This window comes from Podarcis muralis, chromosome 16 (genome assembly GCF_964188315.1).
Source record: "Podarcis muralis chromosome 16, rPodMur119.hap1.1, whole genome shotgun sequence".
NCBI classification, from domain to species: domain Eukaryota; kingdom Metazoa; phylum Chordata; class Lepidosauria; order Squamata; family Lacertidae; genus Podarcis; species Podarcis muralis.
The window spans coordinates 30,077,531-30,091,781 of record NC_135670.1 but is presented as its reverse complement, the minus strand read 5'-3'; the positions used below and the strand labels follow the sequence as shown (position 1 = coordinate 30,091,781).

The window sequence follows — 14,251 nt, the reverse complement described above, 5'->3', positions numbered from 1 at the left end:
TTGGAAAGATGTTGGGCCCTTTGTTCAAAGCCTACACCCAGTCAGCCCCAGGCATACCTCTTTTTTTGCCTCTACAGTGGTACCTCGGGTTAAGTACTTAATTCGTCCCGGAGCTCCATTCTTAACCTGAAACTGTTCTTAACTTGAAGCACCACTTTAGCTAATGGGGCCTCCTGCTGCCGCTGTGCCGCCGGAGCACGATTTCTGTTCTCATCCTGAAGCAAAGTTCTTAACCTGAGGTAATATTTCTGGGTTAGCGGAACCTGTAACCTGAAGCGTATGTAACCTGAAGCGTATGTAACCTGAGGTACCACTGTATTAATATTGGAGCTCCAATGTCGGTAAACTAAGACCAGTGGAGGGTTCTGCAAGAAGCGTTCTGTGGTCAGATCTCTGGAATATATAAAATGCAGTCAGATAAGCCTAAAACTGGCCTATATAAGCTTCTCCTTAAGCTGCAAAGGGGTGGCACTCTGCTGAACTCACAATCGTGAGGAAGGAAGCATAATGTCTAATAAATATATCCTCTCCCAGTACAATTCACATTCCAACAAGATTTCCCCCTCCAAGGTCAGACCTGTCTCTCTGCCCTCCATGAAGGAGATCGAAAACACCCTGCGACCTCTGGGATGCCGTACGATTGTACCCTTAATTATTCTCGCAAAGATCTAGTTGGCCTGTGTTTTAAATATACAGTGGTTTGTGTGCTATGGTTTGACAATTTTCTCTTGAAATGGTGCTGTACCGACAGCGAGCCCTGGAAGCATTGTGGTGGTGGAGTGTTTTGACATTTAGCAATAGGTGTTGGGGCACAATTTGGCTAGGACAGGCATGTCCAAAGTCCGTTTTGGGGCCTAATCCAGCTGGCTTGCTGGTTTAATCTAGCCCCTGTGGCAGTGTGTTTATTTCCCCTATTTAATCTAGCCCCTGTGTTTATTTCCTGGGGTAAAATCCTAACAACTTCAATCCTAAAAGAAGCTCAATAACTTTGGTTGGCCCTTTGGTCAGCCCCCACGGCCCTTCACTTCATCAAATTTGGCCCTCTTTGAAAAAAGTTTGGACACCACTTGGCTTTGTTGTTTAGTCATTTAGTCGTGTCTGACTCTTCGTGACCCCATGGACCAGAGCACGCCAGGCCCTCCTGTCTTCCACTGCCTCCCGCAGTTTGGTCAAACTCATGCTGGTAGCTTCAAGAACACTGTCCAACCATCTTGTCCTCTGCCATCCCCTTCTCCTAGTGCCCACCATCTTTCCCAACATCAGGGTCTTTTCCAGGGAGTCTTCTCTTTTCATGAGGTAGCCAAAGTATTGGAGCATCAGCTTCACGATCTGCCCCGACATCTGGGGCAGGTAGAAACCCGTGTGCGAATGCCCGTGTGAGAACCGCTGCTTTAAAGCACCTCTGGTGCCCATCAGTTGAGAGCCAAAGCCTGCTTTCCCATGCAAATCAGGAGAACCCTGCATTCGCACATGGGTTTCTACCTGCCCCAGATGTCGGGATGTGGGGCAGGTGGACGTAGCTTGTGAGAAAAGGCCTCGCAGACCGAATTTGAACCCCTGAGCCATCTTGCCCATGTGCCAGAGGTCCCCCACCCTTGCCATAGATGGAAAACTAGGATACTCATATACAGCCCATACTTTGACTACTTCCCCAAAGCTTTGGTGAATTCAAACACCTTGATTTAACAGAAGTAATAAACCGAGACTGATATTTGGGCTCGGGGATAGGAGAATGAACGCTCCTAGCCCAGTGGACCATAAAGAAGGCTGATTGTTTCTCCATTCAGTTACACTCTCTCTCTCTCTCTCTCTCTCTCTCTCTCTCTCTCTCTCTCTCTCTCTCTCTCTGTGTGTGTGTGTGTGTGTGCTTTTGTGCTTCCCATTGACATTTTTCTTTTCTCTTACAGGAGCTTCTAATACATTATTGCCGTAATGGCTCTGCCTTCCCCGGATCCGCAGTACGTTCTGCGGGGAACAACTGATGCAGTCAATGCTCTGTGCTTTCATTGTTCAGATCCAGAACCGGAAATTCCCATTCTTTTCTCTGGGTGAGTATGGGGGTGTCAGGATCAGAGATCAAATTATATTAGAAAAAAAGTCTTAAACAAGCATAGTCTTACGATCTGCTCAGCAGTTTGCTTTTAATGTACCGTACTTTTTCGTATATAAGGCTAGGTTTTTTTGCTTTAAAATTATGTGGGAAAACTCTGGGTTGTCTTATACATGGGGAAATCTCCCTCCTACTTTCTTAAATTGGAGTTCCTAAAAATAGGGGGTGTCATATACATGGGGGCATCTTATACACGGAAAAATATGATATTTTATGTGCCATGAATGTATGCATTGAACTCTGTCTGTTGGGTCTTTGGACCGCAATGAAGAATTGAATTGAAATTGGATGTTTGGTATTAACCTTTGTATTCTTTTTCAAACTTTTTTTTTAAAAAAAATTGGTTAAAATTTCAGATATACATTTTCCACCATTAAATATACAACAGTGCTTACGACGACTTCCCTTCTTCTCCTTTCATGGTTCCTTGTACTTCCAAAATTAGCTGCATATTTTATTCCCGTGGAATGGAATAAAGTTTCCCCCTTTCCATTATATCTTAATCAGGCGGAGGGCCTTCTCGGTAGTGGCACCCGCCCTGTGGAATGCCCTCCCACCAGGTGTCAAAGAAATAAAACAACTATCTGATTTTTAGAAGACATCTGAAGGCAGCCCTGTTTAGGGAAGTTTTTAATGTCTGGTGTTTTATCGTTTTTATTACCATTATTATCATTAATTCTGTTGAGAGCCACCCAGAGTGGCTGTGGAAACCTAGCCAGATGGGCAGGGTATAAAATAATAATAATAATAATAATAATGATAATGATAATGATGTTGAATTTACAATAATCCTGTTAGCGTTTTCATTTGCTTGCAATTGTTTTCCAGTAACTCCACAGATATTTTCCATTCCTCTTTATATACCCAGTCTTCTTGTTCTCTTACTATGCTAGACTTGATAGCTCTACGTATTCCATTATTTTCAGCTGCCATTCCTCCTTCTTTGAAACCTGTTTTCTTTTTCTAACTTTAATAACTTTAATAAAAAGAAAACCGAAAGGTGTGTGACTGTGTAAGACAAACAAAGCAAGCATATTCAAATTCTCTTTGTAGGCAGTTTTTTGTTTTTGTTTTGGAGTGCGATGACTTAGGCATCCCTGCCATAAAATTTACCGAATTTTTCGCTCTATAAGACGCACCAGACCACAAGGCGCACCTAGTTTTTGGAGGAGGAAAACAAGAAAAACAAAATTCTGAATCTCAGAAGCCAGAACAGCAAGAGGGATCGCTGCGCAGTGAAAGCAGCAATCCCTCTTGCTGTTCTAGCTTCTGGGATAGCTGCGCAGCCTGCATTCGCTCCATAAGATGCACACACATTTCCCCTTACTTTTTAGGAGGGAAAAAGTGAGTCTTATAGAGCAAAAAATACTGTAACTTTCAAGGAACATCCTGACATTTTACTGATTTGTCCCTCCCCCCAAAGGGAAAGTAATGATCAAATCAGCAAGCTGGTAGTGATTTTTTTAAAAAAAACATCTCTGCAGTGTAGAAAGTCTGTAGGCAGCTTAGATAAGTTTGGAAGGACCACTAGATTGCTCATGCTTTGAAACGGTTGCTGATGAAATTAGCATTTGTCTCCCTCCCACCCTTTTTTCTTTTCTTGTTTAGATCTTCTAATGGGCTGGTCCATATCTGGAATCTGAAAACACACAGGGTGGATAGGACACTGGATGGGCATGGCGGGAAATCAGTGCACTGGGTGAAAACTTTACGCAACAGAAGAAATGCACTTCTTAGGTGAGTGATGCAATTCAGAAGGCGCACACTTAGAAGATTGCGGAATTAACGATGACTCTAGAAAAGGGCATCAGATTGAAAAGCTGGAGCAGTGGAGAGGGGAATTCTTTTACAGCCCAGGAGCCCACATTCCCTTCTGGGCAACCCTTTGGGGGAAACATGGTAGCGGTGGGCGGAGCCAGAGGTCAAAGTGGGCGGAGCAACAGATTGCACGGCTCCTTTCTATGGTAGGCAAGTCTCTGCAACATCTGGAGGGTGACACGGGCTCCACATCTCTGGATTTCATTGACTGGGAGCAGCTCTGCAGGGTTTGAGCCAGGAGTCTTTCCCAGCTGCAACCTGGAGGTGCCGCCAAGAATTACAGTGGGGCCCCGCAAGACGAATGCCTCGCAAGAGGAAAAACTCGGTAGACGAAAGGGTTTTCCGTTTTTTGAGTCGTTCCGCAAGACGAATTTCCCTATGGGTTTGCTTCGCAAGACGAAACGTCTTGCGAGTTCTTGCGAGTTTGTTTCCTTTTTTTAAAGCCGCTAAGCCGTTAATAGCCGCTAAGCCGTTAATAGCCGCTAAGCCATTAATAGCTGCTAAGCCGCTAATAGCCGCTAAGCTGCTAAGCCGCTAGATGAAAAAACCGCAAGACGAAGAGACTCGCGGAACGGATTAATTTCGTCTTGCAAGGCACCACTGCACCGTATTTTTCACTCTATAAGACGCACCCGGCCATAAAACGCACCTAGTTTTTAGGGGAGGAAAACAAGAAATAAGAAGCCTCCTGAGCGAAGAGGGAGCGCAGGGCCCTGGTCTCATGAGACAGAGCGTTCCACCAGGCCGGAGCCAGTGTTGAAAAGGCCCTGGCTCGGGTTGAGGCTAATCTAACTTCCTTAGGGCCCGGGACCACTAGGTTGTTGCTATTTATGGACCTTAAGGTCCTCCGTGGGGCATACCACATAGGATTGTGAAGGATTGTTACAAGACCGCTGTTCCCTTCACAGAACTACAATTCCCAGAGTTCTTTAACAAGCAATCCCTCTGCTGGGGAATTCTGGGAACTGAAGTCCTGTGAAGGGAATAGGGGTCTCCTAACAACTCTCACTATCCTTAACATACTACAGTTCCCAAGATACTTTTTTGGGTGGGAGGAAGCCATGCCTTTTAAAAGCGGTATGATACTGGTGTAAATGTATAGTGCGGATGGGGCCTTGGTATGATTAATGTTGGATAAAGGTAAAGGTACCCCTGCCCGTATGGGCCAGTCGTGTCCGACTCTAGGGTTGTGCGCCCATCTCACTTAAGAGGCCGGGGGCCAGTGCTGTCCGGAGACACTTCCGAGTCACGTGGCCAGCGTGACAAAGCTGCTCTGGCGAACCAGCACCAGCGCAGCACACGGAAACACCGTTTACCTTCCCGCTATAAAGCGGTACCTATTTATCTTTCGGCTGGGACTGAAAGACAGGAGCTCACCCCGCCGCGGGGAATCGAACTGCCGACCATGCGATCAGCAAGTCCTAGGCACTGAGGTTTTACCCACAGCGCCACCCGCGTCCCCTTGTTGGATACAGGCCATTTAATGCACACACGCAGAATCAGCTGAAGGTAACTTTTCCTGCGTCTGGATGAACAGGCTGTCGTCCACACAAGCTTCTGCCACAATAAATCTGCTAGGTGCCACAAGGCCTTCGGTTGTTTTGACTGACAGAACGCTCCACCTTCCTCTGGAGCGGATTGCCAAAGCGTCAGGGTAATTTGGAGATGTTTTGACATGTTTATCAAGAAAAGACATCTTCCGTAGCAGACCTTATTAGCATTTATATTTGTTGTCGTCTGCATAACCACAATTAACAACCCAGAATTAAATCTGGGTTGTTAACATAATTACATGGTTTTCATTTCGCATGCACTCTGTGCTCAGAAGCATTGACACAGAAATCTTTCAGGACTACAGTTATTTCTGGGTAGTGTTCCTTAATTTTCAATCTCCATAAGAGAATGTCTGTATAGGTTGGTCTCTGCACTTAGCTGGGGTTGGCTGAATAAGCAATTCGGTCAGGATACCAAGAGAAACCTCACTTGTGTTGATGGACTTCTGAGTCCATCTTAACACCCACATTTCAAAGTGTCTATTACTGTGCTTCGTATGAGGTTTGGTTCTCATAATTTTAAGTATCTCATCTGTCTTCTGTAATGTTAATTGTACTGCAGATCAATAAGTTTTGTTTATTTTCAAATTACATTGCAGCAACACAATGCAAATGTTTTGTTTGTTGCAGTTATTAATGCTGTCTTTGTCTGTGGCGTGTTGTTGTTTACTAGCAGCCTCATACCTGATGTGGCTCTGGAATTCTAAGAAACAAAAAAATCAGTGCTATTGTGAAAGGTTTAGTCCGCCATTTTGATGCAAAACAGTGTCCAGTTGTATCCAGACATGGTCAAAAACGTGCTTGTTGATCTCAGATATCTTCGTGCAAAACCTAGTTGCAATATCTTAAGAGGTCATAGAATCATAGAATCATAGAATTGGAATAGACCACAAGGGCCATCGAGTCCAACCCCCTGCCAAGCAGGAAACACCATCAGAGCACTCCTGACATATGGTTGTCAAGCTTCTGCTTAAAGACCTCCAAAGAAGGAGACTCCACCACACTCCTTGGCAGCAAATTCCACTGTCGAACAGCTCTTACTGTCAGGAAGTTCTTCCTAATGTTTAGGTGGAATCTTCTTTCTTGTAGTTTGGATCCATTGCTCCGTGTCCGCTTCTCTGGAGCAGCAGAAAACAACCTTTCTCCCTCCTCTATATGACATCCTTTTATATATTTGAACATGGCTATCATATCACCCCTTAACCTCCTCTTCTCCAGGCTAAACATGCCCAGCTCCCTTAGCCGTTCCTCATAAGGCATCGTTTCCAGGCCTTTGACCATTTAGGTGCCCCAATGCACAGCAAATAACTTGTTCTTTGGCAATGTTCTTTTGGAACAGGGAAAGCCATCCGGACTTCTTGCAAACTTGTTTCCCCTGTGGCCTGAAGCAGGGGCGGCTTGTCCCGTTTCAAAGCTTGAGGCAAAATGGAAAGTGCCGCCCTCTCTGCCGCTGCTGCACTTCCCACCCCGCGGCTGCTGGCATCCGTGCCAATTTCTGGCAAGATCTCACCAAAATCTCACGAGATTTCGTGTACTCTACGATATCTCACAAGATTTCAGCGATTCTCACTGGAAATGGGCACCGATGCTTCGGCTGCTTCATTGTGGATGGGCTGGGCCAGGCCTGAGGTAAATTTAGCAGCCGCCTTGTTGAAGCTAAGCAGGTCTAGGTGTGGTAAGTGCTTGGAGCCACATGTGCACCACATTGTGTTCCACAATGGAAGAAAGGCGGGATATATATGTAATAGAACAAAAGCTCTTACCTGTTTTGGAAAGTTGCTTGTTCCCTATGCATCTTGAGGTGTCGTAATCAATTTGTTCTGAGAAACAAGGAGCAGGTTCCCATCTTTGTTTGGATACAGTTGGGTGCCATTTTGAATCAAAATGGCAGGCTGACTTTTTGAAAGCTGCACTGATTTTAACTACAGTGGACGCTCGGGTTGCAAACGTGATCCGTGCGGGAAGCACGTTTGCAACCCGCAGCGTCTGCAACCCGCAGCGCCACGTCTGCACATGTGCAGGTTGCGATTCTGCACATGCGCAAGGACCAAAACCCGGATGTAACCCATTCCAGTACTTCCGGGATCGGCGCACTGCACAACCCATAATCACGCAACCCGAAGCGTCTGTAACCCGAGGTATGACTGTACTGATTTCCATGTCACCATGTGTTGGCAGTTCATCCCATTCCAACATTAGTCTGCAGTAAACAACAACAACAAAATTAAGCACACAGGTGATGCTGGAGGATGTGGATTGGTACCTCTCAGCCCACTGGGCCCCTTCCCAGAATCCAGTTCTTCCAGTTCCCCATTCTCACTCCATTCCTCTTCCTACTCTGGCAATTCCCACCATGATTTCTTCTTAGAGCTAAACCCAAGGATGTTTGGTGCCTTCTATATCTGAAGGGCCTGTACTGCAGATTAGATATTTGATGAGTGCTATCACGTTCGTTGCCATCCCAGCCAGGTCTCCCCTTCTCCAGACCGAACATACCCAACTGCTTCAACCTTTCCTTTAACATTAGACTAGTTAGACCGATAGCCCGATTCAGGATACATTCATGGCTCCTGAGCCTGGAGGCTTGAGTTCAAAACACGCAAGATTTGTTCTTGTCGTTTAGTCGTGTCTGCCTCTTCGTGACCCCCTGGACCAGAGCACGCCAGGCACTCCTGTCTTCCACCGCCTCCCTCAGTTTGGTCAAACTCATGCTGGTAGCTTCGAGAACACTGTCCAACCATCTCGTCCTCTGTCGTCCCCTTCTCCTTGTGCCCAGCATCAGGGTCTTTTCCAGGGAGTCTTCTCTTCTCATGAGGTGGCCAAAGTATTGGAGCCTCAGCTTCACAATCATTCAACAATGATATTAATGTGACATGTGTTGTTTTCTTTAATTTGACTGGCAAATACAGTGGTACCTCGTGTTACAGATGCTTCAGGTTACAGACTCTGCTAACCAGAAATAGTACCTCAGGTTAAGAACTTTGCTTCAGGATGAGAACAGAAATCGTGCTCCGGCGGCAGCTGGAGGCCCCATTAGCTAAATTGGTACCTCAGGTTAAGAACGGTTTCAGGTTAAGAACAGACCTCCAGAACGAATTAAGTTCTTAACCCGAGGTACCACTATAAAGGAAACAGAGACCAGCTTCCCTCCTCTTGGTAGCCAGGAAGTTGACAGCTCAGGGTGGCTTATGCGAGGGCTGGGTATACAGGAATGTTAGATACATATTGGCATGGAGCTCTGTTGAGGATCCATGATGAAGCTGCTTGGCAAGAGACGCTCAGAATCTGCAAATTCTGCTGTATGACAAAGAATGTTTCTGATTGTAAAAGCCAGGGCCGTGACCAAAACATCTGCCTGTGGGACTTGGCCGAAGGAAGGAGTGTTGTCACAGACTCTGTTTCCACGGAGAATATTGGGTTCTGCAAATGCTCCCTCTTGGAGGTTGAAGAGAGACGGTGGCTACTAGCCATGCCATGGAAAGGCCTGGAAGAGGTAGGTAATGTATGTTTGACACCCTCTGTAATGGGAATTGGGGGTTGCTCGTGCGTAAGTTGCCGCCACTCTTGGCGAGGTTGCCTGGATAAACCTTTCCCTGGCTGGACAGCCCTGATTCTGCAGCTGTCTTAGTCACTGGCAGAATCCGTCAGTGGGCATTTCCTGAACTTCTTCCAACATAAAAGTTCTTTGACGGATAGTCTCCGCCTAGCCTCCCTGCGCGGAAGTCTTCTGCGCAGGGTGGGTGTGGGCAGCAGAGGACCTGTGCTCTCCCCGCTGGTCTCTGGCGAAAAGTCCTGGAGCCATCTCTCCGAAGCCCGCCCCTGCCCTCCTTTCTCCCTGGTGTAACGCTGATTTCCTTCCCCGGCCGATGAGTCCCCTCTCTCCCTGCTGGGCCCCTCTCCGGCATCGCTTGGGAGCCCTTCCTCCACTCCTGGCTGCGATGGCAGTTCCCTGACACCCTCCATCATAAGGTTCTGGAACAGATCACCATAATATAAAACAACATTAAAATCCATTAAAAGACTTCAGAATAGACCCTAAAAAATATACATCCTGGCTGGGAAAGGCCAATGGCAGCGTCCATGGAGTGAAGGAGCCAGTTGCATCTCTCTGGGGAGGGACTTCCTCATCGTAGAGACCACCCAGACCATCTCCCACTAAAATGTCCAAGGCCAGCAGAAGAATCGAGAGTGCTCCCTTGGTTTATCTTAACACCCAAGAGAGTCTGTAGGGAAGGAGGTGGTCTTTGAGATGCTAGGTGGAGCATGAACAATATTTGGCATGCTCTAGATTTTCCATGAGTTGGATGATCCAAAATGAGGAAATGTTCATTATCTTTGTAAAATAACTTTTCTCGGAAGGAGGCGCAATGAATTCTTTGTGTTGGCTAATGAGATCTACCAAGAACACAATGGCCGCTAATGGAATATTCCAAGCCTGGCTTTAGCTGATGTTTGAAAATGTGTGGCTGATGACTTTCTTCATGTGTGCTCTGTGGGATCTGGGATGGTGACCCTGACTGGCAGTAAATTCCCCTCATTCTCAGGAAGAATCCTTCTATCTGGAAATGCCAAGGCCACCTTCTACATTCAAAGCAGTTGTTCTGTTTTGAGCTATAATCCGTTCCCCCAGAGGGTGGGCTTGGCTTTGCTGTTTGCAGTCACGGTCTTGCCAGATTATTTTTTTAAGTGCCCAAGTCAAAAATTCCACAAAATTCATGTGTAAGCTCTCTCTCTCTCTCTCTCTCTCTCTATATATATATATATATTCTATCCTCAAACAGGTAACACCATGAGCCAAAGTACTTTTGAAGCTTATGATTAACATGAAGACTTAATATGTGTTTATGCTTGGCCGGGACCCAAAGAGGGTAATTTTGTCTTGAAGCAGATTCCGTCTATGAATAATAAGACTTGAACAGACATTTATTTGTTCCTGATTGCATTTAAATCACCAATTATGAGTTACATGCACTTCTCTTGCCAATTTGCCAGAAACATGCTAAAAAGCATTATAAATGTGCAAAAGGAGAAGGGTGTGTTTTCTTGTGGCCACCTATAGCCACCCAGGAACACTATTAGCCTCAGGCAAAGACAAAACTCCCCTAGTAAGCACAAAAACGACGGAGAGAAGATCAGCACGGAACATCTTCTGGTTTCAGCTAGTCGACAAAATACATGAGACCCGGGATTTATTTCTGAGGCTCGGTGGCAACCATTGCAGGCTGCTTCTTGAGTCTTCCATTCTAGCAGATGTAACCCTTTTGCATGCTGCAGGGAGTGCCCCAAACTCGCTGCCTTTGGGTCTTCAGCAATAGCAGCCAACAACCCTCAGGTCTTGCCTTCTCTTTCCTGAGCCGCAATGAATGCAACAGATACTAAGCTGCAGAAATATTTCCTTCCCTGCCTAGATCGCGGATGGGGAAGCATGTGGCTAACCATAAGTTGTTGGGCTCTCAGTCCCTTCAGCTCTAACCACCATGGACAATGGGCAGAGGTGAGGGCAGTTGGAGCTCAACAGGATCTGGAAGATTCACCATCCATGATCTAGGCCAGGGGTCAGCAAACATTTTCAGCAGGGGGCCGGTCCACTGTCCCTCAGACCTTGTGGGGGGCCGGACTATATTTTTTGGGGGGGAATGAATGAATTCCTATGCCCCAGAGATGCATATTAAATAAAAACACATATTCTACTCATGTACAAACACCAGGCAGGACCCACAAATAACCCAGAGATGCATTTTAAGTAAAAGGACACATTCTACTCATGTAAAAACACGCTGATTCCCGAACCGTCCGCAGGCCAGATTTAGAAGGCGATTGGGCCAGATCCGGCCCCCAGGCTTTAGTTTGCCTACCCATGTTCTAAGCTTTTCCACTTCTTTGCAGATTTAGTGACAAAGTAGACCTGATGAGGGTGATCTGATCACAGGTTTCCTCTTTTTTTAAAAAAAAAGGCAGTGATGGAGTTGAAGTGGGAAAAGTGTGAACTGGGGGGAGGTTAACACACCATTTAAATTGCCCTCCTGAATCTGCTCCATGCCTCATGGGGAGGAAACCTGCAGGCACCATACTGGGCAAGTTGCACTTTTGGAAGCATGTGCTTTTGAGTCGGGGGGGGGGGGGGAGGGCCATTGCCCCAATCCAAATTATCTCAGATACACACACACATGTCTGTAGCTGTTTTTAACTGAAGGAAGTTGGGAAACCTGACGGCGGCTCTTTCACAACTTGTTTAAGCTTGGCACTGGGACTGCAAACCTGAACACACTTGCTTGTGAGCAAGGCCTGTGGAACTCAGAGGGACTTCCTCCTGAGTAAATGTGCATGGTTCTGCTCTATGCTGAGAAATGCAAAGAATCCTTAGGAACGCAAGCGCTCCTAGCCCTTTAAAATGAGAAAGGAGGCTCAGGCTGCTTTCTTCCGCACACTTTCCTGGGAAACTACCATGGCAGGCGATAAGAGCAAATAGCAAACTTGTGGCCTCCTAGGTGAGACACAAGACAGGGCCTTCTTGGTGGCTGCTCCCAGATAATGGTATATATTCCCACTCAAGGCTCGCCTGATCCCCCACTCTGCTTTTCTTTTGCTAGCAGGCAAAGAGATGTTTTTGTTCCAACAGTCACTGGCTGTTATGATGGTTTAAAGTGATTTCAATGCTATTTTAAACAAGGTTACTTATTTAACGGGGGCAAAGAGTGAATTTTTAGTTGCGTTGGTTTGTGTTGTGAGATGCATTGAGTTCTTCACAAAGGTGGTATATAAAATGAATAACTAAATAAAGACATAGACAGTGCTGGCCTATAGAGACCAATTACTCAGCATAAGGCTGCTTTGTGTGCAATGAATAACAACAACAACAACAACAACAACAACAACAACAATAATTTTTATTTATATCCCGCCCTCCCCAGCCAAAGCCGGGCTCAGGGTGGCTAACAACAATAAAATAGTACAAAATTCTAAAATCATTCATTATAAAATTAATTCAAATCAAATTGATGGCAACCATTGGGCTAGAGATTCTGTGAAGATTGCCAAAGGAGGGAGTCAGGCTGTGCCCTGGCCAAAGGCCTGGTGGAACAGCTCTGTCTTACAGGCCCTGCGGAAAGATGTCAAGTCCCGCAGGGCTCTGGTCTCTTGTGACAGAGGGTTCCACCAGATTGGAGCCACAGCTGAAAAAGCCCTGGCTGTAGTTGAGGCCAGCCTAACCTCTCTGTGGCCTGGGACCTTCAAGATGTTTTTATTTGAAGACCATAAGTTCCTCTGTGGGACATACCAGGAGGAAGGAACCAAAGGTCAGCTGTAAAGCATGTGTTTTGCCTGCAGAAGCTGTCCAGCATGGCCAAAGCCAACATATGGAGGACCACAGGTTCCCCACCCCTTTTGAGGATGATGCTGAGCTCAATGGACTGAGTATGAGGCACCTCCCTACATTTCTTGGTGGGATTGACTTCCAAGTCAATGTGAATAGGATTCGGCAGCAATTTAGACAGCTGGCTTCCCCTAGTCAGAGCACTAGCAGTACCTTCTCCTCCCTCCGCAAATGCCCTGATTTTCTCAGTGCTATGTACGCTCCTGAGATGGTTTAATAAATTGGAGGCACACTTCGTTGGGAACCCTATTGAAATTGTGGGCGCCCTAGCAAGAGCTTTGAGCAAGCCCTGTTCATTTCAGTGGAACTTGGCGAGCTGAGCTTCCTCCTGGTTCGCAGGGGCGAAACTAGGCTTCGTTTCACCTGGGTCAGGCCCAGTTTGGCACACACCCCAACGCGCATTTGTGTACAAATGAATCATAGAATCATAGAGTTGGAATAGACCACAAGGGCCATCGAGTCCAACCCTCTGCCAAGCAGGAAACACCATCAGAGCACTCCTGACATATGGTTGTCAAGCCTCTGCTTAAAGACCTCCAAAGACGGAGACTCCACCACACTCCTTGGCAGCAAATTCCACTGTCGAACAGCTCTTACTGTCAGGAAGTTCTTCCTAATGTTTAGGTGGAATCTTCTTTCTTGTAGTTTGGATCCATTGCTCCGCTTCTCTGGAGCAGCAGAAAACAACCTTTCTCCCTCCTCTATGTGACATCCTTTTCTATATTTGAACATGGCTATCATATCACCCCTTAACCTCCTCTTCTCCAGGCTAAACATGCCCAGCTCCCTTAGCCGTTCCTCATAAGGCATCGTTTCCAGGCCTTTGACCATTTTGGTTGCCCTCCTCTGGACACGACAGTCTGGGAGCCTCAGTGGTGCCCCTCGGGAGGTTTCGCCTGGGGCAAAAAAAACCCTGGTAGCTACGGCTCTTCTGGATTGTGCCCTTCAAACCCTCCACTCTCTCTCTCTCTTTCTCGTCCATCTGCAGTAAAGCATTGATGTCGTTGTGCCTTCCACCTCTTGGGCTCTTGCGATTTAAACCACAGACTGCTCAAAGCAGAGCATGTGCTCTCAAAGCAGCTTGATTTTTCCTCCCAGGTCTAAAGCAGGTTTTCAGCCCGAGAGTGCCAGTAAATTGTAAGTGTTGTGTACTGAATGCAACTCGTCGTGCTGGTAAGGCTGCCTTCTGGCCCTTCTGAATGCCGAGAGTCTTAATGTGCCCTGAATGAGTTTCATGCAAATGGTTTGCCATGGAAATGATTCATACAGGAAGAGGGAAGAAGATCAAGGGGAGAGAAGGGGTAGGAGGAACATCTAAAGTAGTTGGCTCCACGGAGCACTGCATGCTCTAGGGGCTCCTGCTATTGGCCCAGGATGCTACAGAGAAAGCTGCCTTAT

At 46.6% G+C, this 14,251-nt stretch overlaps 1 protein-coding gene across 4 annotated transcripts in view; it reads left to right on the top strand.

The window, feature by feature from the left end:
• Positions 1–14,251, top strand: part of GNB1L (G protein subunit beta 1 like) — an 85,749-nt gene that overhangs the window by 47,638 nt on the left and 23,860 nt on the right. For all 4 annotated transcript variants that reach the window (XM_028709885.2, XM_028709882.2, XM_028709884.2 and 1 more), the window contains 3 exons: positions 1,908–2,048; positions 3,719–3,847; positions 8,812–8,974. In XM_028709885.2, the coding sequence (XP_028565718.2) occupies positions 1,933–2,048; positions 3,719–3,847; positions 8,812–8,974 (408 nt within the window). In that variant the 5' untranslated portion in view covers positions 1,908–1,932. The remainder of the gene's footprint in view (positions 1–1,907; positions 2,049–3,718; positions 3,848–8,811; positions 8,975–14,251) is intronic.